The sequence below is a fragment of the Emericellopsis cladophorae genome (genome assembly GCF_022114955.1).
Source record: "Emericellopsis cladophorae strain MUM 19.33 chromosome Unknown NODE_49_length_168633_cov_116_125306, whole genome shotgun sequence".
In the NCBI taxonomy this organism is placed as follows: domain Eukaryota; kingdom Fungi; phylum Ascomycota; class Sordariomycetes; order Hypocreales; family Bionectriaceae; genus Emericellopsis; species Emericellopsis cladophorae.
The window spans coordinates 1-27,864 of NW_026250974.1; the positions used below are offsets into that span (position 1 = coordinate 1).

Below are 27,864 nucleotides of genomic sequence, written 5' to 3' on the forward strand. Positions count from 1 at the left end.
ATTAAAGATCTTGTTATAGGGATTTAGGAAAGTGGGCGGTTCGCTTGTCTGGGCGGTTCGCTTATCAATCACGTTATCCTTTCTACTTATACTCCTCTTGTAACATGCGTCTGGCAATAGATTATAAAGCTAATAAGATAAGCGAGATAATCCAGATTATATTATTTCGTAGATGATCCTAAATCATTAGTAAATAATAATAGGTTACGCGTTATATCCCGTGCGGGCCGCATCGCGGCGCATGCGGTCGCATGTTAGGCGTAACAATAGGTAAGCCTTGATTAAATGATGTTGCCTTTGACCTGCTGAATGGTCCTGATATCCGTGTTCCTCCAGAAAGCCACCGCAACAGCGCCAAGAACCCATATGGCGGTGCCGGCCGTCAGCATCATCGCCTGAGCATCCGAATACGCGCGCTGAATGGCAATACGGGCAGGACTGCCCATGGGGTAGCTCAGCTGGACCTCGAGCATGCCGTAGATGTTCAGGAAGTTCTCCTGTTCCTCGAGCGGGAGGTAGAGAAGCAGTCGGTTCGGGAAGATCGACTGCCAGATGGCACCGGCAACGACGAGTCCGACGGCACCACCAATGGAAGAGAACATGGTGACAATCGCAATGACAACAGCAATATGCTGGTGTGAGGCGGAAGACATGGCGGCGATCGGGGGCGTGATGATCATCACACCAGCGGCAAATGCCAAAAACACCTGGCACATGATGATATATCCCACATCCATGTCCGCATTCCGGAAGTAGATCATGAGACCCATGAAAAGAGTGTACACAGGGATCGCGCCGTAGAGTGTGATGGCCTTGTAGCGGCCAGTGTAGCGAATAACCACACCTGTGACGATGGTGAAGATGCTGCTCCCCACGCTGTAGATCTGGACGACATAGCTCGCATGGGTTATGCTCAGTCCGTTGACTACCTGGAGGAAAGAGCTAAAGTAGCTTGTCCAGCACGAGTAGCTGATGAACAGAACCATGCCTAGACCACAGGCACCGACCATGTTTCGGTCCGAGAGCAGTGAGTATGGGATAAACTGGACAGGCGCAAAGAAGCGCTCCCAGACCCCGAACAGAACCATCAAGACCAGCCCAAATACCAGCAGGCAGATGATGAGAGGGGATTGCCAGCCCTTGGGCTGGAATGCCCAGATGTTGAACGGCAAAAGGAACATGGCAAGACCAGCGGTGAGCAGGAGCAGACCAACGGCATCAAACTCGCGAGCGTAATGGATAAAGGTTTGCCACGGCGACCTCTTGCCTGTCTCCTCCTTCTTTATTACACCTTGCCTCTTGGCCTTGAAGGAGTTCACCAGAAGCAGCACGACAAAGGGAGTGCAGAGGACGGGGACGATGATAGCAAATGCACCAAAATACCACCGCCATCCGGGCCCTTGCAGGAGGAAAGCTTCTGAGATGGGACCACCCAGCCATGTCGTGATGATGTTTGGGGAGGAGGTGAGGGCCGTCATGAGACCACGGTTGTGCAGGGCTGTGGTGTCAGCCACAAAGATGTTGATGCTGTACATGAGGGCGTTCGTCCCGACACTCCAGAAGACCTGTGCCGCAGCGTACATCTCCACGTTGGTCGTGGCCGCCATCATGATCAGGCCAATGGTGGCAATGAACAGGGACACGGCATAGCCTTGCGGGCGACCCCAGACGTCGAGGATCTTGGCGACTGTCAGGTTGGCACAGCCGCTGATGACAAAACTGAGAATGTCCACGGTAGGTGTCAGGGAGTGAAACTGGAACGCTGATGTGACGTATGGTTTCAGAGCATTGCCAGCGCCTTGCTGGAGCAACATGACAAAGTATACCAGCCAGATCAGAGCATATGCGATGATAATGGACTTTGTCGACCAGACAGTTGCGATGGCCTCAACGTTCTGTACACCGGCCTGGGCCTCCTTGTCGACGCCGGCAAACGCATCCGGATCCTGGGCGGAGTTGGAGTCGCGACTCGCGTCGACCACGACGGGGTCGCCATGCTGGTCTTTGAGCGCCGGGCTGCCAGAGTCGGTCTGAATGTGTACTGGAGGCTGGCTCATGGCGAAAGGAAGCCGGCTGCTGCTGCTGCTGCCCAGGGTGGTCAGATGGGTTCCCGCGTGAGGGAGGAGGAGAGAGGAATAGTGCAGCTGCGAGGAAAGGATTGAATGGGAAGAGAAGGCAGTTCCTGGAGTAGGGGAGGCTCTGCAGCTGACGAGAATGCTTCTGTCAAAGCAGTATAAAAGAGCCCAGCATTGAACGCCGTTAGTCTCTCTGCACTGCACGTACAGGGGTGCGTGAGCACATTTGAGATGGTATCGGACCCGCATCAAACGACCGGAATGTGATCAAGTGTGCCAGCCGAGTGAGTGAGTGGACATGGGCACCTTCAAAAACAGAGTACCAACCTATCAGCCACATGCATGTCTGTTCAGGGTCCTTGTTTTCTCGATAGAGACCGACCGGACTGGGCCCTTTGTTCGGGCACAGGCACTTCTATGTACATAGCTCCGAAATCATCATGCGAGTCAAGATTGGTTATTCATATTTCGCACGGGGAATTCATGGTCTAGTGGAACTTCCTTGACAAAGTGACCCGGCTTCCACGTTGAGATACACTCTGTGCCCTCATCCGTCACTCATCATCCGCGCAAGCCAGCTCTTCTTGGCTAGAATGGCGCTCTGAATCAGCGGCACCCCTGGGTTGTCCATGCCGTCGAACATGTGGAAAGCTCCTGGCCACACATGCAGCTCGCATGTCGAGCCACACCGCCACATGTTCATGGCATAGAGGACGGCAGGGTCGCGGAAAGCCTCGCACTCGCCCACGTCAATGTATGTCGGGGGCAGGTCCGACAAATCTTGCTCGCGCGCGGGGGCCTGGTAGGAGTTCACCTTGTCCGTGCCCCGGTCTTGGCCGAGGACGTGGTCCCAGGCCATACGGAGAGCGACGCCGGACATGGGGCTGCCGTACTCGAACTGCTTGTCCGACACGGTGTGGCAGCGATCGTCCAGCATGGGCGTCACGAGCATCTGCGCCTTGACAAAGGGTGTGGGGGCGTCAGCATCCCGACGCTGTCGGTCTCGTGTCATGAGACAGACAGCGGCCGCTAGGGCAGCACCGCCTGAGACACCCCAAACCACGATGCGAGATGGGTCTACACCCAAGTCCCCTGCGTGCTCCCAAGTCCATGCCAGTCCAGCGTAGCAGTCCTCGGCGGGAAGAGGAGCACGTGTCTCTGGCGCGAGCCTGTATTCTACGGACACCACAACGCACTCGATGCCCCTGAGCAGGTCCAACAACTCGGGCAGGGCGGTGAACCGATCACCAGAGACCATGCCTCCCCCGTGGATGTGGTACAAGGCGGGCAGTGCCTGAGAAGTTGGCTTCTTGGGAGAAAAGACGGAGAGGAGAACAGAGATGCCATTGTGCTCTGGTATCGAGTATTCCGTGTGCTTCAAGGTGGGGGCACTTTGGAGCACCGTGTCCGCTGTATAGGCGAAGATCTCATCCTGGCCCGTCCCGCGCATGAGATCTAGACTCAGCGCCTCGGGCAGCTGGCATAAGTCAATAATTGGTGCCAAGGTCGGTTCAATGGGAGGGCGAGGATCCTTGATCCTTGAGTCCAGCTTGGAAGCTTGGGAGTACGGGTGCGGATATGGGTCCATTCCGGCGGAGCTGAAGCCTTGCCTTTGTTCGATGATGTCCAGAGGGAATGATAGCGGTGATCGCTGATCAGCATGGACGCTGAGAACATGCAGGTCTATCTATAGTGCTTGCTAGTCTAGGCTATCGTGGGCCGAGACGGACATGACACTGGACGTACATGGTTCGCGCTGTATCTCAAAACCGCAGGTCGTGTACGAAAGGCGCACAGGTGGATGTACGGTGAGTCGATTTCGGATAGACGATGGATTCTGCATTCGGGGGATGCGAGGAGAAGCGCATCTCGGCGGCTATTGTGAGCAGTTTTGAGCACATTTAACCCTTTGGCCATGCGGTCCCTGCGCATGCAGGCTGCATGGAAAGCGGAGCCCTGGAATCTGATCCGCAGACTTTTGCGACTAGACTATTGTGTCCATTTGAGCTCATTCTTTTGATTCTACTATTAATGTCGTTGGCAATAGTCCGGCGGCTCAATCAGGGCCGAGGCAGTGTCCTTTGTGGCGAGGAACTAAGAAACGGGTAGAATCTAATGAAGGTCTGCTTGTGACCACGGTACTAGCCCAAATCCTCCCTCACATACTGAGGAATCTCCGTACCCTTTCCTTAACCTGGTTGACCAAATCACTCTCCACGACCCCGTCTTGCCAGCTGAAACCCACTGTCATCGATCCATTCCCACCAGTGGCCACACTGATGGTCACAGCCGCACCCGACACGACAGCGCTGCGACTGAGCAGCACCTTGCCCACCTTCCACACTGCCACGTCTGCTTCGCCAGTCTCACTGCCTGCACTAGGGAAGACGCCAATGTTGGTCACTTCTAGGGCTGCATCGCGCGGTTTTCCAGGCAGAGACTCAAAGATCATGGCAACGTCCGGGATCCCCTGGAATGCGGCTACGGACGTGTATGGCTCTCCCGAGGGCGAGACATTTTTGCGGTAGGCATGAAGCGCCTCGGCCACCTTGTGCCCACTCGCCCACGCGTCTGCTGTTGATTCCGTGCGGGTGAACCGCACACGCATGGCGTCAAAATATGTCCCCATGGCGGCAGTGGACGTCTCTGGAGGGAGCTGCAGCCAAGGGCGAAGGTCGACGGGGATGATGCAGGTCAAAGCCCCCTGCGTCTTGGGGAGAACGTCAAAGACTGCGTGCGCGAGGGCCGATGACAATGCAGACGTGACAGAAAGCCCCTTCTCTTTGCAAGCCTGGAAGAAGGTCTTTGAGGCGTCGGGTGCGACGTAGAGCGACTGCCAATGCGTCCGGCACGGTGTGCTGATGGCGCCTCCCGCCCATTCGGTAAGTTCCGACACTGTTGTGGGTGCTGCAGCGGCTGAATTCAAAGGTAGGGGGTGTATTTCTTCCAGAGGCGGCGGGAGTGTGGCATCCTGATGCGGCGCGGTGATCACAGATGTAACCTCAGCTTCGACAACAGCCGCGTTCAAAGACTGACGGAAGGTGTTGTGGAACGCCACGCCGGCGACCCCGTCACCAATGGCATGGTGGTAGATAAAGGAGACGGTGAAGGCTTTTGTGTCTTCGAGATCATGAAGGACCACCAGCCGCCAGAATGGGAGATTGCCCTCATCAGCCTTGAAGTTGGTGTTGTGTTGGTCTTGGAGGACTTCATCCAGCTCTCGGTCCTCTCCTTCTCCACCGTCTGCTACAGGCTTAGACCGTCGATGGAACGCGATGGTTCGGGCGAGGTCAATAGAGGGCAGAGCGCCGAAATAGGCCTCAGGAGATCCCTCGTTGACAGGGATCGCAGACAGAATACGGTGCCTGCGGACTGTCTCCTTTATGGCAGTATAGACGAGGCGGCGCAAGCCCCTTGTAGTCAGAGTCAGATTCGTAGGCGAACCAGGCTCGGACGGCGACAGCTGGTAGTGAGCAGAGACGCCGACATTCTTGAAATAGCCCAGATGGTGGCACGCTGCAGAGATCTGCTCCAGTTTACCTGTACCACATTACGTGTCAGGTTGGAGCTTGGCTTTGAGGGCACAGGAATGGGAGGAGAGTAGAGACGAACCCAGCGGTCGTAATCTGGCGAGCTTCGTCATGCCTTCCATGATGCAATGGAGTGGTATTCTCGTCGTAAGAGCTCGAGCTGCTGGTGCTGTGCCGGGATGGCTACGTTCGAGCTCTCAAATTGTCGTCTGAAGCCGAGAGCGTACCTCTTATGGAAATTCGTACCTTGCCGATATAACGTGAGGCGGACATGGTACAATGTGTGTCTCTTGTACACATGTGCTAGCCTGCACGGGTTATGGGTCCCGTCCTGCCCTCGGCTCACACCGGTCTCGTAGTTGCGTCGGACAGGTCCACAGAGGAGCTGAGCATACATCATGCTCCTGCCTATCTGTCCCTAGTTGGATCGTATGCATAAAATCTGGCGCAAACTTGCTCCGCTCCACAGCTATAGCTGGGGTGTCCGGCGCTAGACATCCCCAGCTGGACCATAGCTGCCTTAAGTCACTCAGCTGCCACCGCCTGTCGGTCCAGGGCTCTTCTGATGCGAGGCATGAGTGAGCCGTCAGCAACATAAGCCGTCAGATGGTCAGACGGCGCGGCCGACCTAGATGGGCTAGAGTAGGTAATGTGGAATTCCCACATTCTATGAGACCTCGTGGCTTGCCCCAGCGTGTGCGCATGTTAAGTAAGTCTAGAAGCCTCATGTGCTTCGAACCTCGTTTTCAAATTGGCGTCTTCACCCATTACGTCTAATTATTTGGCGCGCTTCCAAACCTTCCACTTCACCTTGTTCCAGTCCCGTCCAGCCACAACCGAGCGTACACCATGAAGCCCACGGATGCCGAGCTGAGCACGGCACGGCTCATTCTGGATATTATTTTCGAATATGCTCTCAACAAATTCGACGATTCCAGAGATCGGCTCGAGGGAGGCGCCGAGAATTTCCTCGCGGTCATTGCGCACTTTGTCTCCGCTGAGACACGGGTAGAGGCATGTCTTCCTGCATTTCCATTCAAATCGGCCAACAAGGTCTACAAGGTGCTTGGCCATCTTCCCGATAAGGCGGAGGAGTTGGCGCTCGAGCGGTTGGATACCATGTGCTGGCGGATCCAGGAGGTCTACCAGCCAGGCGCACAAGTAACCATCATATCGGACGGGATCACGTACAATGGTAGGCCCAGGTGTGACAACGTCCAGTCGTGGAGTGGGCGCTAACATGTGTTGCTTACTAGACCTGCTCTGCATATCAGATCAGGACACTTGGGCTTATGGAGAGGCCCTGCGCAAAATGGCGCTCCAGAAAGGATTTGACAATATTGCTTTCGCCAGAATCAAGGATCTGGTGGACTTTCCTGCCCCTCACGAGCTGAGGGAGATCACCTACGTGGCCAACTGCACCACTTTCCGTCGACTACTGTTGAACAAATACGGCCAAGACGACCTTGACATTGATCACGAGATTGCTACAAACCCCGACACAAAATTGACGTTCTTGGGGTACAAGAGATTTCTCGAGTCCGATCTCAAGTACATCTTCCCCCAAGGTCAAGATCGGTCCGGAAACTCCTACAAGAGAGATTGCAAGTACCTCGCGAAGCAGATGCTGGTTCGGGGCCACGCCTTTGCGCGCGCCGTCAAGAGTGCATTTCCCAACCATCTCCGACTGTCCATTCATGAATCAGTGGGCGGCACAAAAGTATCAATGCGCCTCCTCAACACAAGGAGTGGCTTCACGACCCCGTGGCACTGCAGTGTTGCACAGCTCGCTAATGGCGAGTGGATCAGCGCCCCAATGGGGGAGCTCGAGAAGGATGACAGGCTAGAGCTTGTGTACGAAGATGGCCGTCCGAGCTACTACAAGGAGCTTTCGCAGGCGAGAAGCGATGCCCTTGGGATCACACAAGCGAATGCCACTTACTTGCAGCCCGCCACACCACTCAGCGCCCAAGCCTACCTCAGCGTAGTAAGCACGCCTCGTATTGTGACGCCAGATTTGGCAAAAAGTCATGGAGGCTCGTCAGTCTCGTCAATTGACGCGGTCGGCACGGACAGCACACCTACGACCCCGGAGGTTCCATCGGTGGACGGATCCGCTCAAGGCGATCCGGAAAATCCGCTCCAAGTGACGCAGGACAAGGACAAAGTCGGGCAAGATGACACACAGTACGGCAGAAGGCTTATTCCTCAGATCATGGACGAACTGGCTGCTGCCGAGCCAAGTCGCCATGTCTTTTCATTAGCAACTCGATCACATGGCTCATTGCAATTTCGACACGTTACAGCTCAAACGTTTGCAAAAGCCGTGGACAAGACGGCATGGTGGCTCCAAGAGGCACTCGGTAGGCCTGACACTATCCAATGTGTTGGGTACATTGGGCCACGTGAGTTGACTGAATCCGGTCGCATGGAGGTAGAGAGGTAACATTTTCTAGACGACTTGCGCCACGTTCTTTTGACCTATGCTTGCGTCAAGGTCGGATACGCGGTACGTGATCTAATCTGCTCTCGAGATGCTCTCGTGTGTCACTGGACACTAACAATGAAATCACTCCTAGGCTCTGTTCCTTTCACCAAAGAACAACACAGAAGGCTGCTTGGCGGTGCTTGAGGCGACCAACTGCAACATCTGGGTCAGCGCAGCAGACGCTCTGCCAGTTCCTCTCGTCGAAGAGGTCTTTCAACAGCGTTCCATGCAACTCCTAGCACTACCCTCACTAAACGACCTACTCGACAACCAGGATACCAAATCATTCCTCTACACCAAGACCTTTGAGGACGCCATCAACGATCCGTTCTGTTTTTTGCACACATCGGGGACTACAGGTGTGCCCAAACCCATTCCGTGGTCACATGGTTTGATCGGTACCATGGACGCCATTCGTCTGCTTCCACCTGTGGAAGGCGATGGGGGTTTGCTGCCCTGGACCGCTAACTGGAAGGCGGGTGACAGAATATATTCGTCGTTCCCCATGAGCCATGTAAGGCCCTCTGTAACTGAACACGAGGAGAAGAGTAAGCTAACGTGATCAGGGTGCCGGCATCATTATGGACATTCTCATGCCGGCTCTTTTCAATCTGCATTGCATTTTGGGACCAGTGGGCGTGCTTCCGAACATCAATCTCGTGGACGACCTGGCAGAATCCGCCAAGATTGATATCTGGAGTATGGTTCCGTCCCTCGTTGACGAGGTGGGCGAAACGCCAGAGATTCTGGCCAAGCTCAAACCTTCCAAATTTATCTGCGCCTCTGGTGGCCCCGTCAGCCCGGTCAGTGCCAGCAAGGTGAATGAAGTCATCCGAGTGTTGAACCTCACTGGTACAACGGAAGGCTTGTTCATTGGCAACCTCGTGCCCCCCAGAGAGGACTGGTACTGGTTCTGCTTCCACCCCTACTCTGGATTCGAATTCAAACAGGTCGAAGAAGACACGTACGAACATTGGGTGCACCGGAATCAGCACTGGCAGCTCTTCCAGGGCATATACCACACGTTCCCCGAGAAAACCTCGATTAACTTCAAGGATCTATACATGAGGCACCCAACGAAGCCCAATCTCTGGGCCTTCAAGGGCCGAAGCGACGATCTGGTTGTTCTTTCCAACGGATATAAGATATCGCCACTTGAAACGGAGGCTTTTGTCACCACACATCCCGCCATTCATGGCTGTCTCATTTTTGGAACAGGCAGACCCCAAGCCGGTCTGCTCATCGAGCTGAAGGACCCATCGCAAAAGTCCCCAGAGCAGATTGAGAGCATATGGGCCACGGTCCAGAAAGCGAACTCCGTGTCTCGACACAGAAATCAGCTCCTGCGCGACTTTGTCACTTTCTCCGAGCCAGACAAGCCTTTTATCCGCACAGATAAGCAGACTGTGAAGCGCTCGGCGACCCTGGCTCTGTACGCTGACTACATAGAGCGTTTCTACACCTCGAGAAATGACGACCTTGACGAAACCTACTCTGTAGATCTGCAATCGAGGGAATCCATCATGACCTGTGTTCGTGGGATTCTTGCGTCTTCCCTGCCAGGCATCGACAGTGTCTCGGCCGATACGGACCTCTTTGATCTGGGGCTTGACTCTCTCGGTGTCTTTGCGGCGGTCAAGAGCATACGAGCCGCCACCGCTCTGGGAGATACGATTGCCCCACGCCATGTATATGCCCATCCCACCATTGCAGGAATCTCTGATACTGTGGCCAGCATGGTGGTCGAACTGGAAGAAGCCACACGGGCATCACCTGCGCAGTTCTTGCATGGTGACCTTCTTCAGGACATTATTACGCAACACAAAGCACGCCAGTCCTTCCGGCTGAATGCTCTGGACTACGTCAATCCAAACCATGGCATGGGCTTGATGTTTTACCTGCCTCTGCGTCCAGACACTCGCTACGCCGATGTATTCGACAATCTACAGCGAGGCCTCAACCGCACATTCGACATGATCCCAGCCCTGGGCGGGAAGATTATGGAATGCTCTGAACAGGAGTTTGGCTACGTAAAAGGGGATCTTTGTGTGTCAATCCCACCACTCTCCATGGCCAAGTCTGTGCACAATCGTCTCGTGTACAAGGACCTGACGGGTGTGCTTCCATGCTTCGACGAGCTGAGAAGATCGGGATTCGCACCCTCGGCCTTTAGAGATGGTCTCGTCTTGCGAGATGATCCTTTCCCCAAGATGCCCGCAGACATCTTTGTCGGACAGGTCAATTTCGTGTCAGGCGGATGCATCCTCGCCGTAGACCTGAACCACTGCTGTTTGGATGGTCTCGGCGCCATGGTCGCTCTCAAAGCCTGGGCCGAGAATTGCCGGTATCTGCAAGGCGACACGTCTGCCATGTGCTCCTGGTATGACCCGGAGAGCTTCAACCACAGTCTTCCCGAGATTCTTCACAAGCACGAGGGTTGGGCTCGACCTGTGGAAGATATTGATCCCGGCACGTGGGGTTTCCTCCCGTTCTCACCTCCTGGCGAGGACAAGACACTATCAACTGCTTTGTCGAAAAAGGACGGGGTTCTCCCACCACGGCCAAAGTACCCTGTCCACTCGGTGTGGCCGCTACCACGCGCCGAGAGATGTCTCAAGACAACCTTATTCCTGATCACACCAGAGAAAGTGGCCCAGATGAAACAAGACGTGCTGTTGGACCCAGAGGCCAAGGGTGTCATCACATCCATTAGTGACATCGTGCAAGCATTTTTCTGGCGGGCCGCCATCCGAACACGGTACCGGGTGGCCAGGGAGATCCGCAGACAGGAATTTGGGGAAGATGAACTGTCCATCCTAGAACTACCCACAGATGGAAGACCCTACTTCTCGCCACTGCTGCCATCCACGTACATGGGCAGCCTTCTCATCATGAGCCGAACAACTATGCCAATACAGACGCTCTGTGCGCCTGAGACCAGCATCGGACGCGTGGCCTACCAGCTGCGCCAGTCTGCCGCCCGCATCACGCCGTCCGTCGTCCACGATGCCGTGTCGATTCTGCAGTCGCTGCCCGATCACACCCGGTTCTCCACGGCCAACATGGGTCTGGAGCACATGCACGCCATGATCTCTAATATGATGCTCTTCCCCATGGGGGAGATCTGCTTTGGCGATGCGCACTTTGCGAACGGGGGAGAACCTGAGTCGATGCGGCCACAAATTGATCGGGGCAGTGGTCGTTTCCGTTTCTTGGTGATCTTCCCAATGAAGCTGGATGGGGGAGTTGAGTTGGTCATGGGTACCCATCCGGAGGAGTTGAAAATGCTCATGGAAGATGAGGAGTTTACGAAGTATGCTGAGTTTGTGGATTGCGAATAGAGAGTAAGCGGTTGCTTTGTGCACCGGTTGACATGACAAGGCACCTCGCTTTTCCCATGGGTCAAACACCTTCTTATAACGAATTTCGGGCGTTGCTACATGTATAGTGATAAAAAGCAGTTTGACCTATCGATGGTAATATATTGCGAACCCAAATCGGCCCGGCCTGGTTCGGAGGCTGCCTATATAGAGTTCATCCATCATAGTATAGGGTAGCTCAAGGTTTCAGGATAACGTAATCCACATGCGAGCGGCGCACCCAAGCGAGCGGCGCACCTTCCCCGTTATCTACACACGACTACATTCCTCACCAATTATTACCGCATTTAATAATAGATAAACTTCCAAAAGAATCTAAGGTGACCCTTGCCCTCGTAGCTCTCGGAGGAGACGCGTCATTAAGTATCCGATATATTACGAAGGTCTATAATATACCTCTAACGACTATACGTCGCTAACTAAAGGGTTTTTAGGCTAGAGCCGAAACTAGGCCGAATTTAATAAATCTAACGGATTTAGAAGAGAGAGCGATTATTAAGTATATACTCGATCTATCTTCGCGATCTTTTCCTCCCCGACTATCTAGTATTAAAGATATAGCTAACTAACTACTACGCGTACGTGACGCGCTACCCGTTAGTAAGTATTAGGCTTTAAACTTTATTAAACGTTATTAAGAACTTCGTACGCGCTAGGTTCGTAAATATAACTACTAGCGGGCTAAATATAAAGATCCGAGACTTATTAAGGGCTAGTTCACGCTTATACGAAATATATAGGCGAAGTATAGGATCCTAAATAACGATATCTATAACTTCGATAAGACGGGCTTTATAATAAGTATTATCTTCGCGGGTATAGTTATTATAACCTTAGAAAGCCGAATAAAGGCTAAACTAGCCTAGCCTAGGAATAGGGAATAGGTAATTATTATTTAAGGTATTAATATATACGGCTAGGCTATTCCTCTTTTTATTATCCTCGCGGCTAAGTACTATCTCTTAGCTTAATATAAGGGGACCGACCTTCCGGCCGATTAGGTTATCGCTATAACCGATAACGGCTAGATAACTAATAAGATTAGCCTAGAATAGATTAAGTACTTTAATCGCTATATAAGCCCTCGTACGAAAGGCGTATATCGAATACTTATTCTTAATAGCCACGAAAGTTACTATTTAACCGACTTTAAGCTCTTCTATTAGGAGAAGAAAATTATTATAGTCTATATACCGGCTTATTCTTCTTATATTCTTTAACCCCTCGATATTAGTTACTTTAGGCCTCTTAAATAAGCGTACGGGCGATAAGTAGAAGATCTAATGCGCGTATATATCACGTATATCTCAAAGGTTAACTTCTTTCGCGCCTTTTATATAGCTTTCTTCCTTACTTTTATAGAGAAGAATATATAAGGAGGCTTTGCTAGTACTAGCCTTATACCGTACGACCTAGAAAGGGTCCTCTCGAAGCTTAATATAAAGCTTCGTATACTAAGTCCTCCTATAGACCCTATTAAAAATAGGCACCCTTAGGTCTTAAAGACGCCGTAGAATACGTATAAGGCTAGCGTATAGTTAGAGGATATTAAAAATCGGATCTCTATCTATTAGAATAGCTCTCTAACGCCTATGCTTAATACCTTAGATTAACTAACGAAGGGTACTATAGTAATAATATATTAGGTAGCCCTCTTATAAGCGGAGAATATATCGCTATATATAGTAAATAAGGTATTAAGCAAGCGTCGAGGGATTAAAAGAAGCTATCTTTAGTATAGAGGCACCCTTACTATATAAGATAGGAAAGACCTTATTAATTAGAAGAAGGTTAATAAATAGATTTAGGAAGAAAAGCGTATAAAAAGGCGCCCTTAGCCACTAGGTAGTCCGAAGCCTATACGCTATAGTAAATACGCTAAAACAGGTCATAACGTACGAAGCTGTCAGGAAGATATTTAAAGTCTCACTCTATCGATACTTTTATTTAATTAGTAACTTAATTAATTGTGTTGTTCTTGATCGACCTTTTTGTATGTAGATGACGGGGAAGGTGCGCCGCTCGCATGTGGATTACGTTAGTTAAGTTAAGTCGAGGTGTGATGCCTGGACACAAGACAGGCAACATCATCTCCCTGCACGTGCAAACAGAAAATTAATTAAATGTGCTCAAGCAGGGAAATGCTTTCCCAATAGTGTCTGCAGTGGCTTCAGACGCTCCCGCCTCGAGACATACTGGTGTATATGTACATGGCACGATACAAAGCATCACCAACAAACTTGCATTCTTGTCTATTGGTAGAATTTTACACGAATCTCAAGAGTCAATGTAACTATGCTTCATTACCATTCAATCAAATTCATGCTATGGATGGAAAAAGGCGACATTACAGCTTGCTGTTCACACCCGACTTGGAAGCACAACACGATCCAGCCTGCTTCTGGCTAAACGCATTCTTGGACGACTTGTCCATCGCAATGTCCGACGGCGGCACCCAAAGCGCCGGGTTCTTGACAAAGAAATTCGACGCCCGCAGCATCACGCTCACCGGCTCGGCCGGCATGATGGGGAAATCCTCGGTGCGTGGGAAATGCGTCAGGCCAAACTGCACATAGCACACAATGTCCGTGTCCGCAATCGACTCATCCTTGGCGACCCAGTCCTCTACCGTCGAGTTGTACGGGTGGCCCTGTTGCCCGGACGACTGGCACACGTAGTCGCCCGCCGGGAAGAGCTGGTAGTCCTTGTACGGGGTGACCCAGAGGGACTTGCGGGCAAAGGCGGCGCGCTTCCAGACCATGCTGCCCGGCTTGGCGAGAATGGCGGGGCAGTTGTTGTTGAGGATCTTGTACGCGATGGGCTTGCCGGAGGACGGGTTGAGACGGTGCGGGTTGATAATGTCCCACGAGCGGCTGGTCTCGTGGGAGTAGCTCGCGACGCCCTCCTTGGCGGTGCGGAAGGGTGTCTTCTTGCAGTAGAAACCATTGCCGTACAGGTTCTCGGGGGAGCCCACTTCGGCGTCCGAGGGGACTGCGTCACTCTGGACGACGGAGTTGCTGTGGCCGTCAATCGCGGGGTCGACGCGCAGCGAGAAGATGTGTTGGTGGTTGTGTGCGTTGATGGCGGGTGCCACCTCGGTGCCGTATGGAGCGGCCGATTCGGAATCGTGCATGCAGTACGTGTTGAGCATGCCTGTCAGCTTGATCTCAAGCTTATAGGTGCCGTCCAGGGAGAAGGTGTGGTAGAAGGCGTACTCGTAGTTGGCAGCTGTGATGATTTGCGAGATGATAAGCTTGCGGTCGCGGGCGGAGATGACGCTGCCATCGCGGTAGTCTGTGTGCTTGTATAGCAGACCATTATCCTCTTCGTGGATACAGACGGCGTTCTCGACAATGGCCGGGTCTCCCGAGCTCGTTGCCATGACGGCGTCGAGGTAGTGAATAGCGCCCTTGCAGTCGCAGCCCAACTTGAGAGAGTTGGTCATCAGACCTGTGCCGTACTCGCCAACGTCAAAGGCGTGCTTGCGGTGGTGGGGAGGGTCTGGGTTGCCGTAGGGAACGACCATCTCGACAACACTGATGCGATTGAAGAGGGGACGCTGGCGCTGCTCATACTGGTCGAACATGCTCACGTCGGAGAGAACGATGCCCTCGCGGTAATTGAAGCCAATGTGCATCTTGTACCCAGCCCAGGAAATCATGTTGCCCTGCATTTTGAACGACACGCCCTCGGGCTGTGTAATGTCAATGGGCTTGAGTTTTGTGTTGTCGTAAAAGTCGGGGCCCATGAACTCGGGCAGGTAGTTGTGCTCGGCAAACGAGGGGGGCGTCCGCTCGCCGTTGACGCGGCGGACATCGACGGCGAGGACCTCCTCCTTTTCCGTGTCGACGACGACCGTGAAATCCAGGGGATGAGCATACTGGTTGTCCGAGGCCGAGTTGCGCCAGTACGCAATGCCCTGCTGCAGACGACGGTCTGTGCCCCAGCGGGAGTCGAAGCCAATAGCCCAAGCATCCAGAAAGACCTTGGACATGTCTGTGATTCCAATTTCCTCGCAGGCCCGGACAACCCTGGGGTCGTTGCGCGCAACGCGCTCACAGACGTCCAGATCCTCCAGGGTCAAGGTAGGCCCGACGTCAGACACATTGGTCCACTCCTCGACGACCACGGATGTGAGGTTGGCAATCACCTCGAGGACGTTTGGCGTGCCTTTCTCCAGGACAATGGCAAACGCTCGACGGTCGGGACGTGGACCACGGCCGTCGCGAAAGGCCGCATATTCGGCCTTTTTGGGCTCGCGAAGAGTCAGGCAATTGAATTTGAGGGTGCTTGAGGGAGCATGATCACGGATCAGCCTGGACGCCACGCGGATCTCTTCAATCGATAGCTGATCTAGAGGATGGACTGAGCGCTGCATGGACAGATCGGGAGCGGCGTCGTTGGGCTCTTCCCGAAAGATGGTGTAACCGGCTATGGACGATGTGTCGGCAAACATTGTGGTGGTTGTTGGGCGTGGTGTACTGGGCCATGCGAGAGGTCGGGATGGGACCCGAGTATGGAGTGTTTCAAGAGTGAAGTGGCCTTGGGCCTTGTATCAGAGCTCTGGATAGGAGCTTCTTCGGATTGTATGTGCTGTGCGTCGGAACAGGGAGAGTGGCCAAGGTATCACAGCCTTTTCGGGACCTCTTTATACCTTGGAGTTGCCAGCAGCCGGTGAACGGATCGTCCAGTCGCCCATCGGCCAGAGAGACCCACACGAATCATGCCAGCTTTCGCATGGCAGGCCTAGGCCGACGCCGGCCTCCATTGGAGATAGTCACGGCGACCGGCAGACGGGAACGACCGTGTGTCGTGGCGTTGTGATTGTGGTTGTCGAGATCGTTTGTCATGGCGCCCAACAACCAAAAGGGCAACAAAATGGTCCTTACCCCGCAGCCCAATGCAAGGCAGCATGGTAATTCGCCTACTAGCGACAAACAGGCAAGAAACTGGTCCCGAGACACGCATACGCACACGGTGGTGTGGCCGTCGAGGCGTTGGAGAACTCCCCCCGGACTGGTGTTGGCCTCGATCTGATAGGGCGCCGCGCTCGGGTCTGCGGCAAGCAGGTCGCGCCTCTTCATCTTGTGCGGCTTTTAAACCCAATTGGGAAACTTTCGTGACCAGCGAGCGACGAGGCGATAAGAGAGATACGCCAGTGAACTATCCTCCCCACAAGTTCTCACGTACCCCGGGAAAATCTGCAGCATGACAACCGTCACCACACCATCTTCACCAGCCCCAGACCTTATCGCGAGTCGCGACCGCCGCATGAGGTCCCCCTTGGCAATCTGGGGATCGACTATGAGTGAGATAGGAGTCGCCCTGTGAGCGCGCAGACCGGCTAGGGGCAACCCGGGCAGACGACATATAAACACTCGACAGCTGTCAAGTACCACGGACTCAAAAGGCGTCCAGACAGCAGACACCAGAGTACATCTCATCCTCATATCACACTTCCCACGAACCACACCAACACACTCCGTCGAGAATGCGCAATGGACACCGCCGCCGACTCTCAATTTCCTACCCCCCGAGCCATAGCGGTCGACCAGCAAGCCGCGCGTGATGAGCGAGACCTCGCGGCCATGGGCCACACGCAGGCCCTGCACCGCAAGTTCAGCATGGGCAGCATGTTCTTCCTTGCCTTCATCGTCCTCGGTACCTGGTCAACATTTGCCCAGGGCCTCAACAGCGGACTCGTCAGCGGCGGCCCCATCACCATCCTGTGGGGACTCGTCTTTGTCACATTTTGCAACCTGTGCGTCGCCGTCTCGCTGGGCGAGCTCTGCAGCAGCATGCCCACGGCTATGGGCCAGGCGTACTGGATATCCCGTCTCTGGCCGGGGGACTGGGGCCGCTTTGTATCATACATGTGCGCCTGGATCAACACCTTTGGATGGTGGACGCTTTCGGCATCACAGCTGGCGTTCATGGCCGACTTCATCCTGAGCATGAAGATACTGTACGCGCCCAACTGGTCGCACGCGTCCGACGGCTGGATCAACTTCCTAGTGTATCTAGGCCTTACCTTTCTTCTCACGGTGGCCAATATCGTGAGCTGCAAGCGGGACCCCATCCTACCGTGGGTCAATAACTTTGTCGGCGTTTGCTTCATCGGGCTCTTTGTCATCTTCTCGGTCGTCCTGCTCGCCTGCGTGGGCGGCAAGGCTGATCTGTCCTTCCAGCCTGCATCCTTTGTGTTCGGCACGTGGATCAACCAGGGCGGTTGGAACGATGGTGTCACCTGGTTCCTCGGTCTTGTCCAGGCGGCCTATGGGTTGACTGCTTTCGACGCAGCCATCCATCTGGTCGAGGAGATTCCCCAGCCGCGCAAGACCATCCCAAGAGTTCTATGGCTTTCTGTGACCATGGGCGCCATAACCGGCTTCATCTTTATGGTCGTCTGTCTGTTTTGCATCCAGGACCTGGACGCCGTGCTGAATCCCGCCACCGGACTGCCGTTCATTGAACTCCTGTTGCAGGCCACGGGCCTTAAAGGTGGCACGGTCCTACTGGCCTTCTTCATCTTCAACGGCATCGGCCAAGCCATCAGTATCTTGACGACCGGGTCCCGTCTTACTTGGGGTTTCGCGCGTGATGGAGGGCTACCATGGAGCACGTGCCTGAGCCGTGTCAGTGTCTACTGGAATGCGCCCTCGCGCGCATTGTGGCTTCAAGGCATCGTCATTGGCTTAGTGGGCGTCCTCTACACCTTTGCTGACACAGTTCTCGAGGCCATTTTGAGCGTGACGACCATTGCCCTCACGGTATCCTACGGCATGCCCATCATGGTACTGCTGCTGGTCGGCCGCGACAAGATTCCGCCTGGTGGAGTGTACTCGCTGGGAAAGCTGGGGCCCACCATTAACTGGATTGCGGTGATCTACTGCATCGTCACCACCGTCTTCTTCCTCTTCCCAGAGAGCCCGAACCCGACTGGGTCCAGCATGAACTACGCAGTCGTCGTGTTCGGGATCATGCTGGTGGTTTCGATTGGATTCTGGTTCATCAAGGGACACCGGACGTATCTCCGTTTCGTGGCTGTCGAGCAGGCTTCGATCACGGCACAGTCGATGGATGATCCCGTGGTTCACGAGGATAGCCAGGGTGGCAAGAAGAGCTGACTATATGGCATGCGGCAGTATATCGCGTTGCGCCTCTGATAGTGTGTAGTTGAATGACAAAGTTAGCTGGTGATTCATGCGTTTCTCGTTTGCAGTCTTCCTTTTCTCTTGGTCTCTGTGGTAACCGTGCGTGATCGAGTCGTTCCTGCCTTTCCAGTTGTTGTCAGAGAGCATGCTACGTCACTCCACCATACTCACCATGCGTTTCCCGTCGACATCTGCATCCTGCATCCTGCAATCGCAAACGCGTCTTGCTCGCCTGCACATGTCCACGCTAGTTAGATGACTGCATGCAGAGTCAGCCAGGAATCGGGGACAGCTCGTACGTAACAAGAAACCCTGATGATCGACGCGACCGGTCTGGAGCGATAACGGCCACGCCCCGCCATCGATGCACATCCCCGCCTCTATACCTAAATGGGCAACTTTGCTGCCCACCCTACCCTACAGTCGCCACCGGCCGGAGTACGTACGTGGTACGACGTGAGGCCTCACTAGAGCCGGTCCAGGCTCCGGTCCTGAGGCGGTCGTACGTAACAATTAGCGGCTGAACGTCCTCCAAGGCTATCGTGGCACCAAGCACAACGATAAGGGCATTCCCGGGCCCAAGTGGCACTCTTCAGTTGTCTCACGTTCGGCTTTCGGGCTTACAAGATCCGTCTGAGGGGCTGTGAGCAATCGCCAAAATCACCCAGAAGCAATCCTCACCATCAACATCCAGCATCACAAACGCCACGCCTCACCCCACGCAGCATCGACGAGCTTGCTGCCCGGCAGCGCCCAGGAGATGCTGGAAGTACGTCGCGCTCACCGAGAGGACGCAGACTCGTTCATGCTGCACCAGCGAGTCCAGTGGCTGAGCAGCATCCACGCCTCCAGCCGCCTCCTCTAATCGGCGCCATTTCTTCGCCTGCCGAGCACAAACGTCTCCATGGTGAGGATCCGGGTCGTGGAGGGTTCATGCTGGCCTTGCAAGAAGCGCCGCATGAAATGCGACCTCACCAAGCCTGTCTGTCTGCGCTGCGCAAAGTCGGGCGCGAACTGCGACTACAACGCCCAACTGATCAGATGGAGCACACGCGCACCCGTCCGCGCCGCGCCAGGCCTGCAGCAGGTCGTACCGGGGCTGGGCAACAACGGCCTCGAGTGGAGCGAGAAGAGGGCACTCGACTACTTCCACTGTCGCGTCTGGCCGCTGCTCCAGACATCCGAGGAGATCTGCCCCCCGCCTCTCCCCGTCGCTCTCGAGCATCGCGTCGTGCTTCTGGCCGCGTGCGTGCTCTCGGAGTCGCATCGCATTCTGCAGAACGGCACTGACCGGGGCTCTACCTTCAACGTCCGACGACTCGAGTGCCTCGCGGCCATCAAATCGGAGATTGACCATTGCTGCACCGAAGCAAGGGGACTCCCAGGCTCCTTGCTTGTGCTGCTCTTCGCTGTGGTACTACTGCACCTGCACGACGGATTCCTGGAACCGAACGGGGCCGATGCGTCGACAGCCAGTCATCGCCAGGGCGTTACAGCCATCCTCGCCCAAATGGGTGGCTTTGTCAGTGTTCTGCGATCCGGTCCAGAGCCCATGCAGATGCTACTGGCCGAGTTTGCGTCCGCCGACTTGACGACCGCAATGCTGCAAGGTACCGCACCGTCGTACGCCCCTGACATATGGCAGGCCGTGGACGAAGGAGCCGTGTGGTGGGGACGTGATCCCCTCGGACGAGGTTCGCTCGCCACGGTCCTGCGGGAGATGAGTGCCATGGCATTCTACCACGAATCCATAGCCCGGGGCGTCGTGGAACTGTCCATGGACGAGATCCGTAACTTTGAAGTGGCATTTGCATGGGAGAACATGCCACGCTCACCCCAAACCGTCGTGGACGGGGAGGCTAGTCCACAGGACAAGGTCTACGATACTGCTGATGCCGTCCACGCCATCGCGTTGATTCGGTCGTTTCAGTGCGCGGCACTCATCTTCCTCTATCGGGCGGTCTGCGGCCTACCGACCCACCACCATCTTGTGCAGACGAGCGTGCAATCCTGTTTGACGTGTATTTCGGAGATATCCAAGCCTTCCAAGGCGCTGCATTGTATCCTGTTCCCGCTGTTTGTGGCGGGCGCGCATGCGCTGTCAAGTCAGCAGCGGGCGGAGGTCGTGGACCTTTTGGACTTTATCCGCGACAAGATGCGTTTTGCCTCCATCAAGGCCATGGCAGACTGTGTGAATGCCGTGTGGGCGCAGCAGCCGACAGAGATGACTTGGACGGCCATGTTTTCTCATTTAGGGGGGCAGGTGCTCATCCTGTAAAATTTTCTATCTAATTCCTGTATCTTATCAATGCATGGCATACGCTTAACAGGTCAGCGCGAAGATGTACAAGTGCCAAGACTATCCATCTTCAATTCTACAGTCCGTCACTTGCCGCTCGAGCCAAGCCAGAGAGAGGAGCGTCCATGCGGGGACGTGATCATCAGCCTACATCCGACTCGGGACTCCAAGAAGGAGGGGACGCTTCTTGGGGAGGATGGCTGTTTTACCACTTTGGGGAATATTCGGGTCCAACACCATGGGCGTGTGTCTTTATGCTCATCCACCTGGCGAACCCCGGACCGGAACCGGCTGTTCAGGGTTCCCACCCCCACCTCACCGACGTATCTGTTGTGCCAGTCTCTCATCACCCTCTTCTCCAATGGATGGATGGAACATGCTACACTGTTTTTCCATGAGAACATGGGGGCATCCGCCTGCTCCGCTCCAGAGCCAGCCGAGGCGAAGGTGCTGATAACGCGTCGAGCTCCTTCACTTACCATCGCAGTGTCGCCTTAAAATCATCTCACCTTGCGATATCTTGCTCACTTACATGCCCCCCCCAGTCATCCCCATTAGAGCACCATTATCATGCCTCTCTCCGTAGACCTTGAAGCCCCCAATGGGCGCAAGTACACACAACCTACGGGTCTTTTCATAAACAACGAGTTCGTCCCTTCGTCGAGCGAGAAGACGATTACCTCGATTGACCCAGCGTGAGTCGCGCCAGACATGCCCTGGAAGGCGCAAGACCACTGACGTGTCCCAGCACCGAAAAGCCCATTGCTTCCGTCGCCGCAGCCAACGCGCAAGATGTCGACAAGGCCGTGCAAGCCGCGAAGAAGGCGCTGCATGACCCTGCCTGGGCAGACCTTGCCCCGACTGACCGCGGACACCTCATGTACAAGCTCGCAGATCTGATCGAGCAGAACCGGGAGATGCTCGCCACCATCGAGGCCTGGGACAATGGTGAGTGCCTCTCACCCGTGGACTGTGTGTGTGGTGTGCCCTGCTGACAAGCTGCGCAGGCAAAACGTACGCGGACGCATTGGAAGGGGACATTGTGGAGGTTGCCACGACATTTCGCTACTACGCCGGCTGGGCGGATAAGGTGTTTGGCCAGACAATCAGCACTACCCGCCAGAAGTTTGCCTACACGCTCCGTCAGCCCATTGGCGTCGTTGGCCAGATTATCCCGTGGAACTATCCATTGGGCATGGCCGCCTGGAAGCTCGGCCCGGCCCTCGCGTGCGGCAACACTATCGTGATCAAGGCGGCAGAGCAAACGCCACTGTCCATCTTGGTCCTGGGAACCTTGATCAAAGAAGCTGGTTTCCCCCCGGGTGTCGTGAACATTATCAACGGACTCGGTGCGGAGGCTGGTTCGCCGCTGTCGCAACACCCGCTAGTCGACAAGATTGCCTTTACGGGCTCGACAGCGACAGCCAAGCAGATCATGGGCGCTGCCGCCAAGACGCTCAAGAACATCACGCTAGAGACCGGTGGCAAGTCACCACTCTTGGTCTTTGACGATGCGGACCTCGAGCAGGCGGCGAAATGGGCCCATCTCGGCATCTTCTCCAACCAAGGCCAGATCTGCACGGCGACATCCCGCATTCTCGTGCAGGAGAGTGTGTATGAAAGCTTCATGGAGACCTTCCTCAAGACGATCAAGACTGTCAGCAAGGTGGGAAGTCAATGGGAGACCAGCACATACCAAGGCCCGCAGGTGTCAGAGGCCCAGTATAAGCGCATTCTGGAGTACATCAACATTGGCCAGGATGAGGGGGCCAAAGTGGCTACCGGCGGGAAGACACTTCGAGAAGACCAGGGCGGTCAGGGGTTCTTCATTGCACCGACCGTGTTCACAGATGTCAAGCCGTCGATGCGTGTGTTTAAGGAGGAGATCTTTGGTCCGGTCGTGGCCGTGTGCCGTTTCAAGACGGAAGAAGAGGCGCTGGCACTCGCGAACGACTCGACGTACGGTCTCGGGTCGTCCATCTTCACAAAGGATATGGAAAGAGGCCACAGGATGGCGGAGCGGATCGAGGCGGGTATGGTCTGGATCAACAGCAGCCAGGATTCGGACCCCCGGATTCCGTTTGGCGGTGTGAAGCAGAGTGGGATTGGAAGGGAGCTTGGTGAGGCTGGGCTGGAGGCTTACTCGCAGATCAAGGCTGTGCATGTGAATATGGGGAGCAAGTTGTGAGTGGGACGGACGGATATTTAGGAGGTCCATATCGGAACACAAAAGGGACTGGGCGAGCTCTCGAATGATACTATTCTAGCAAATCTTCCGTTTCTTCCCTAAGCAAGTCTCCCAGTCAAGCAAATTTTCCATGTTATATAGCCCGCAGTGTTCAGCTATTGATAACTGGTGTAGCCCGTGTATGTCAAATTCAAGCCACGCTTACATCCGCGCCATGCTGTCGCAGATCTCAATCAGCTTGGCCTTTATACCGTGTTCCTATGCATATGTCAGTGGTCTTCCTGCAGCCTTTTCTCGCTTCCTTGGCGGACGTACATTTGCGCTATGTCCAGCGTCGGGGATCATATGCAGCGTCGAATTCTTCAGCCCCTTGTGTAGCTCCCATGCGGTGCGCGCCGGGCACACCATGTCGTAGCGGCCCTGGACGATCTCACCTGCGTTTGTTGAGTTTCAATATCGCGACAATTTTATCAAACACACATACATGGTATATCCTTGATGCGCTCCAGGCTGGTCGGCTTCAGCAGGATCCCATCCTCGAGCCACGCCTGGTGAACAAAGTAATGGCATTCAATGCGGGCTTGTTGAATGCTCCAGTTCTCCGCGCGGACTATTTTTCGAACGAGACCCGGGTCGCGTGCCAGTGTACTGGCCGTGGTCTCGTACTTGTTCCAGACAAGCGCGGCGGCCTTATGGATGCGAGGGTCTTCGTGGCACAGGAGGCGATAGTACTCGCTCAGCATCGTGGCTGGGTCGTTCAAGCTCTGAGAGTCCATCGTGGACTGGGAGCGCAGGTGGTTCATGAGCTCGTCGTATTCTTCTGGGAAGACCTGGCTGATGACCCCGTACGGGGCGTAATTGTTCACCAGCTCGCTCTTTCGCACAGTGAAGATTCCTCGGAGTACGAGAGCGCCTGTCATCTGTGGGTGTGTCTGTGCGTACGCGAGTGCAAGGGATGATCCCCACGAGCCGCCAAAGACCATGGCCCATTTCTCGATTCCCAGGTGCTTTCGCAGCTGCTCAATATCTTCGATGAGATGGTGCGTGGTATTGTCGCGAATCTCAGCCACGGGTGCCGACTTGCCTGCGCCGCGCTGGTCCATGAGGACCACGCGATAGACTTTGGGGTCAAAGAAGCATGTGTTGGCGACTTTTGTGCCGCCTCCGGGGCCGCCGTGGAGGAACATGACAGGCCGACCGTTGGGCGCGCCGTATTGAGCGTACCAGACCTTGTGGATGTCGCCAACTGGAAGGAAGCCTGAGTCGAAGGCATCCTCGTGGACGTAGCCTGATGGGGTTGGCGTGGAAGACGTCATCTTGACCTTCAAGTTTGAGTAGGGTTTGTAGATGGGGCCAGATACGTTGAAAATAAAGGGAATCGACGGTAATTTATTCAATACAGGGCGACCTTTGTCAGAGCATGATAACTTTTGTATGTAAAGGTGAGGATGAACTAAGAACATGGAGACACATGCACAATGCGCAAGCAAATGTTCGTTGTTCACTCCCAACAGGTACCAGCATATGGTCACTCCGCATACGGCACACAATCACGGGATACATCCGGTCTGCGTTTGTCTGTCCGGATGTGATTCATGCTGTAGGCTGTTTTCAGAACTCAATTTGGTGTCCGTTGTTTTGAAGGCTAGGCGGCGAGGGGCATGGTGCTCCAATGTGGAAGATCCGGGAAGTCTGCAGTACGAGGTTCACAAGAGGCAGCAAGGAGCGCACTTGGGAGAGAGACAAGGTATTTGACCGTTGCGGCATTCTTCACTTTTTCAAGCAGAAGCAAATGGGATTCTTATTGTTGAATACCAGGTTCGTAGCGGGCTGGCAACGTTATGCTGCTACTCAAGGAGAGAAACAGAATATGGCGATCAAAGCCAGTTCCCGAAAGCATGCTCTCGGTTTCAGTATTATCTCGCTTATTTCTTCCAAGGTAACATATCTCTCTATTCTCGCGAGTTCAAGAATCCAAAGCGCCATGAAGTGGATACCACTTGCCGCTTTCTGCCGTATCCAGTTCACTCCGTACTTTAGAAGGCATAATTAATATGACTCAGGCATAGGCCACGTAGGGTAGTCATCTAGACCATCACTCAGTCGCCTTGCACGCTTCGGATATTCAGTCACGAATCTGAGGTACACTCGAAGAACAGACGACCCAAGCATAGAGATAACTCGATGATGAGGCGATAGTCTATTGAGCTGTTATCGCCATCCGGTTCTTTTTTGTTAGTTATCCGGTAAAATATTCTTCCTTCCCATGAGAATTGCTATTTCAACAACTAATGCTTCTCGCCAAGATCGCCATAGATTCACCAACCATGTTCGGTATTCTGGTCGATGAGCGACAACACCTGTGTCCAACTCCAACTCAAGGAAGCAGGGGAGCCATCTTCTGTTGAAGCCAACTTTGAGCCTTGCGGTCCAAGGTATCATGGCTGTCACTTTTCTTCAGCACTGGCTATCTGGGCCCTGCAGGTAGTACACTTGGTTGAATCTGCATGAGTCAGATCACGGCTACTGTGGGATGCAACTGTGTGGCTTACAAACTGAGGCACGTAAAATTCCACGAGGCCATTACAATTGTCCTCTTTTCCATCCGCCCGGAGCCTAGTCTCGTGTGCCATGGCCACTCAAACCGACGTGGATAGAAGCCAGTATATTCCCAGACCATGGTCGCGTTGGTTTTCCACGTATTTGGGTCGGCCTCATTCATGAGGAATTCACTACCTGAGTGACGTGCAGTCTGCGGTGTCCAATACGGAGCTTTATGGTTTCAAGGCTTCTTTGATAAAATAATTCCCGCAATGACAGTACTTTCTCTCAAAAGTAACATATACTAAAGTACCCCGGCTCTTGGATGCCCTTTTCATCTACCATGGCGGTTGCAAGTGGAGGATAAGGATGGAGATGACGGTGAGGGGTTGAGAGTCAGTTTGAGCTGACCTGGAACCCTTGGGGAACTGGATTCGCGTCACTTCCTGACGAGACCAACGGAATACACCCAAGACTAGCGCAAGGAGGCCGATCCGGAGTACATGAGATGGAACCCGCGATTCACCCCGGTGTGGTCCGCGGTCCGCGGACCCCACGCCGGCGGCCGGTCCCGGGAACACTAGTTGTTCACGTCGATTAAAGAGGCATTGGAAACATTGTAATTATGAAATTGAACACTCTGATTCCACCGCATACTGTCCTCTGTTAGTTGGACGCTAGTATCTAGAGTGGAATTACTAGTGAGTCCACCCATTTTGTGGTATTTTCGGGACAGAGCTATTGTGATCTAGCGCAAACTCCATGTCCAAATGCCGGTGCCAACAAGGCGGTTCTAGATGCATACATAAATCATCAAAAACATCCGGAATGCCGGAAAGAAGGTTCCACCAGTTGTAGGAAATATCCAAAGAATGAGCCATGATTTGAATGTTGACGTTTATAGACCTATCGTCCAGCAGGTGCATAGCTACCCGGTAACTCTACAGGGGCATGCTGACCTGGCATTTCCGCCGGATACATCCAGGTATTATTATCGTTACGGTCCTTCGGCTCGTGAATATCACTAGGAGAGGCGTGATACTCAACTGCCGTTGGATTCCTCGTCCTGTTCCGCTTCCTTTGCCGCCAGATGAACCAAGCGGCACCAGCAACTGCCAGAAGCCCACCGACTGTCACTCCAACTATCATGCCAATCTTTCCGCCAGAGATCCCGGACGTGGCTGCATCTCCCAAGTCCTGGGGCTGTTCCTGCCCAGTCTCGGTGTTCCCTGGACCACTCCCCGTGGTGCTGTAACTTGTGGAGGTCCGGTCCGTTTCGGTCGGTAAGCGGTCAGAAGACTGGTAGTTGATCTGAATCATGGGGGCCAGCAGAGTCATTTCGCGCCTGACTATCTCTGTCTCGGTAGACTTCTCATCGTCATCTTCCCGGGTGGCTGTAATAGTAATCTCGTCGGGAAACGTCGCCGCTCGGATGTTGGCAAGCTCGGTGCCTGAGCAGGTCCCGGTCTGTGCCACCACATTTTCACCCGTTTGTGTTCCCGCAATCTGGATGCATGTATTACCATTTCGGTTGGTACATTCGAAACCCCTTTTCGTATGCGAGTCAGTCAAGGGAGGCTTCCAATGCAGTGGATGGTGAACTCACGTTGGACAACAACCCACTGCCGTCTCGCCTTCTTGCAGATCAAACTGAATCTTCCACTCGGGTCCTTTGCCGTAGCGAGCGGTGCAAGCTGCTGAATATCCTGTGGGGCATTCGGTTCCCGGAGAGTAGAAGCCCCAGCCAACAAACGGATGTACTGGCGTGCCCGCTCTCGCAGTCGCTGGTGGCCAGCAACTGGTGTGATCCTGCTCGCTTGCCTTGCCATCCTGCCCAACCACGCATGATTGCCCACGGAAGCCTTCTGAGCATGTTGAGCAAGGCAGTATGTGCGCACTGCAGAACGATGGTGCTTCCCACGACGTCGTGAGAGGGCCGAGGACAGTGCCTTGAAGACCCGTGAATGTTCCCATATTGGTGTTTGGAAGTGTCAAGAGGTTCGGACTCGATGATAAATAGATCGAGTCGCCCGGAAAAAACGGGTAGTTCCTTGAGGAGTGTTACTTGCGTGTGCCAGGTAATATCACGAACTCAGCACAGATGAAGGAGACCAAGCAAAAGCGACGTGCACATGTCCAGAGACGGCGGCAATTGTCCCGATGCCACTGGACAGGGACACGATACCGAATCTGAGCCAAGGAGCTGAAT

At 54.2% G+C, this 27,864-nt stretch overlaps 8 protein-coding genes across 8 annotated transcripts; 4 read left to right on the forward strand and 4 right to left on the reverse strand.

The window, feature by feature from the left end:
* Positions 1-281: 281 nt before the first annotated feature.
* On the reverse strand, positions 282-2,057 carry J7T54_000984 (putative siderophore iron transporter mirb protein; the record flags this gene model as incomplete). Its single annotated transcript, XM_051508767.1, has 1 exon — positions 282-2,057. The coding sequence occupies one exon, from the start codon at positions 2,055-2,057 to the stop codon at positions 282-284; it is 1,776 nt and encodes a 591-aa protein (XP_051360110.1).
* A 565-nt stretch (positions 2,058-2,622) lies between these two features.
* On the reverse strand, positions 2,623-5,727 carry J7T54_000985 (uncharacterized protein; the record flags this gene model as incomplete). The annotated part of the gene is made up of 3 exons (XM_051508768.1): positions 2,623-3,762; positions 4,258-5,615; positions 5,688-5,727. The coding sequence occupies 3 exons, from the start codon at positions 5,725-5,727 to the stop codon at positions 2,623-2,625; spliced, it is 2,538 nt and encodes an 845-aa protein (XP_051360111.1).
* A 727-nt stretch (positions 5,728-6,454) lies between these two features.
* J7T54_000986 (Transferase family protein) lies at positions 6,455-11,434 on the forward strand (the record flags this gene model as incomplete). The annotated part of the gene is made up of 5 exons (XM_051508769.1): positions 6,455-6,800; positions 6,862-7,968; positions 8,062-8,114; positions 8,185-8,425; positions 8,727-11,434. 5 exons carry the CDS (start codon positions 6,455-6,457, stop codon positions 11,432-11,434), a joined length of 4,455 nt encoding a protein of 1,484 aa, XP_051360112.1.
* A 2,386-nt stretch (positions 11,435-13,820) lies between these two features.
* J7T54_000987 (Peroxisomal primary amine oxidase) lies at positions 13,821-15,929 on the reverse strand (the record flags this gene model as incomplete). The annotated part of the gene is made up of 1 exon (XM_051508770.1): positions 13,821-15,929. The coding sequence occupies one exon, from the start codon at positions 15,927-15,929 to the stop codon at positions 13,821-13,823; it is 2,109 nt and encodes a 702-aa protein (XP_051360113.1).
* Positions 15,930-16,971: 1,042 nt separating this feature from the next.
* On the forward strand, positions 16,972-18,600 carry J7T54_000988 (choline transport protein; the record flags this gene model as incomplete). The annotated part of the gene is made up of 1 exon (XM_051508771.1): positions 16,972-18,600. One exon carries the CDS (start codon positions 16,972-16,974, stop codon positions 18,598-18,600), a length of 1,629 nt encoding a protein of 542 aa, XP_051360114.1.
* Positions 18,601-19,585: 985 nt separating this feature from the next.
* J7T54_000989 (Pfam:DUF3468) lies at positions 19,586-20,905 on the forward strand (the record flags this gene model as incomplete). Its single annotated transcript, XM_051508772.1, has 1 exon — positions 19,586-20,905. One exon carries the CDS (start codon positions 19,586-19,588, stop codon positions 20,903-20,905), a length of 1,320 nt encoding a protein of 439 aa, XP_051360115.1.
* A 591-nt stretch (positions 20,906-21,496) lies between these two features.
* J7T54_000990 (aldehyde dehydrogenase (NAD(P)+)) lies at positions 21,497-23,114 on the forward strand (the record flags this gene model as incomplete). The annotated part of the gene is made up of 3 exons (XM_051508773.1): positions 21,497-21,621; positions 21,675-21,874; positions 21,934-23,114. 3 exons carry the CDS (start codon positions 21,497-21,499, stop codon positions 23,112-23,114), a joined length of 1,506 nt encoding a protein of 501 aa, XP_051360116.1.
* Positions 23,115-23,315: 201 nt separating this feature from the next.
* J7T54_000991 (uncharacterized protein) lies at positions 23,316-24,430 on the reverse strand (the record flags this gene model as incomplete). Its single annotated transcript, XM_051508775.1, has 3 exons — positions 23,316-23,372; positions 23,430-23,548; positions 23,599-24,430. 3 exons carry the CDS (start codon positions 24,428-24,430, stop codon positions 23,316-23,318), a joined length of 1,008 nt encoding a protein of 335 aa, XP_051360117.1.
* Between the last annotated feature and the right edge of the window lie 3,434 nt (positions 24,431-27,864).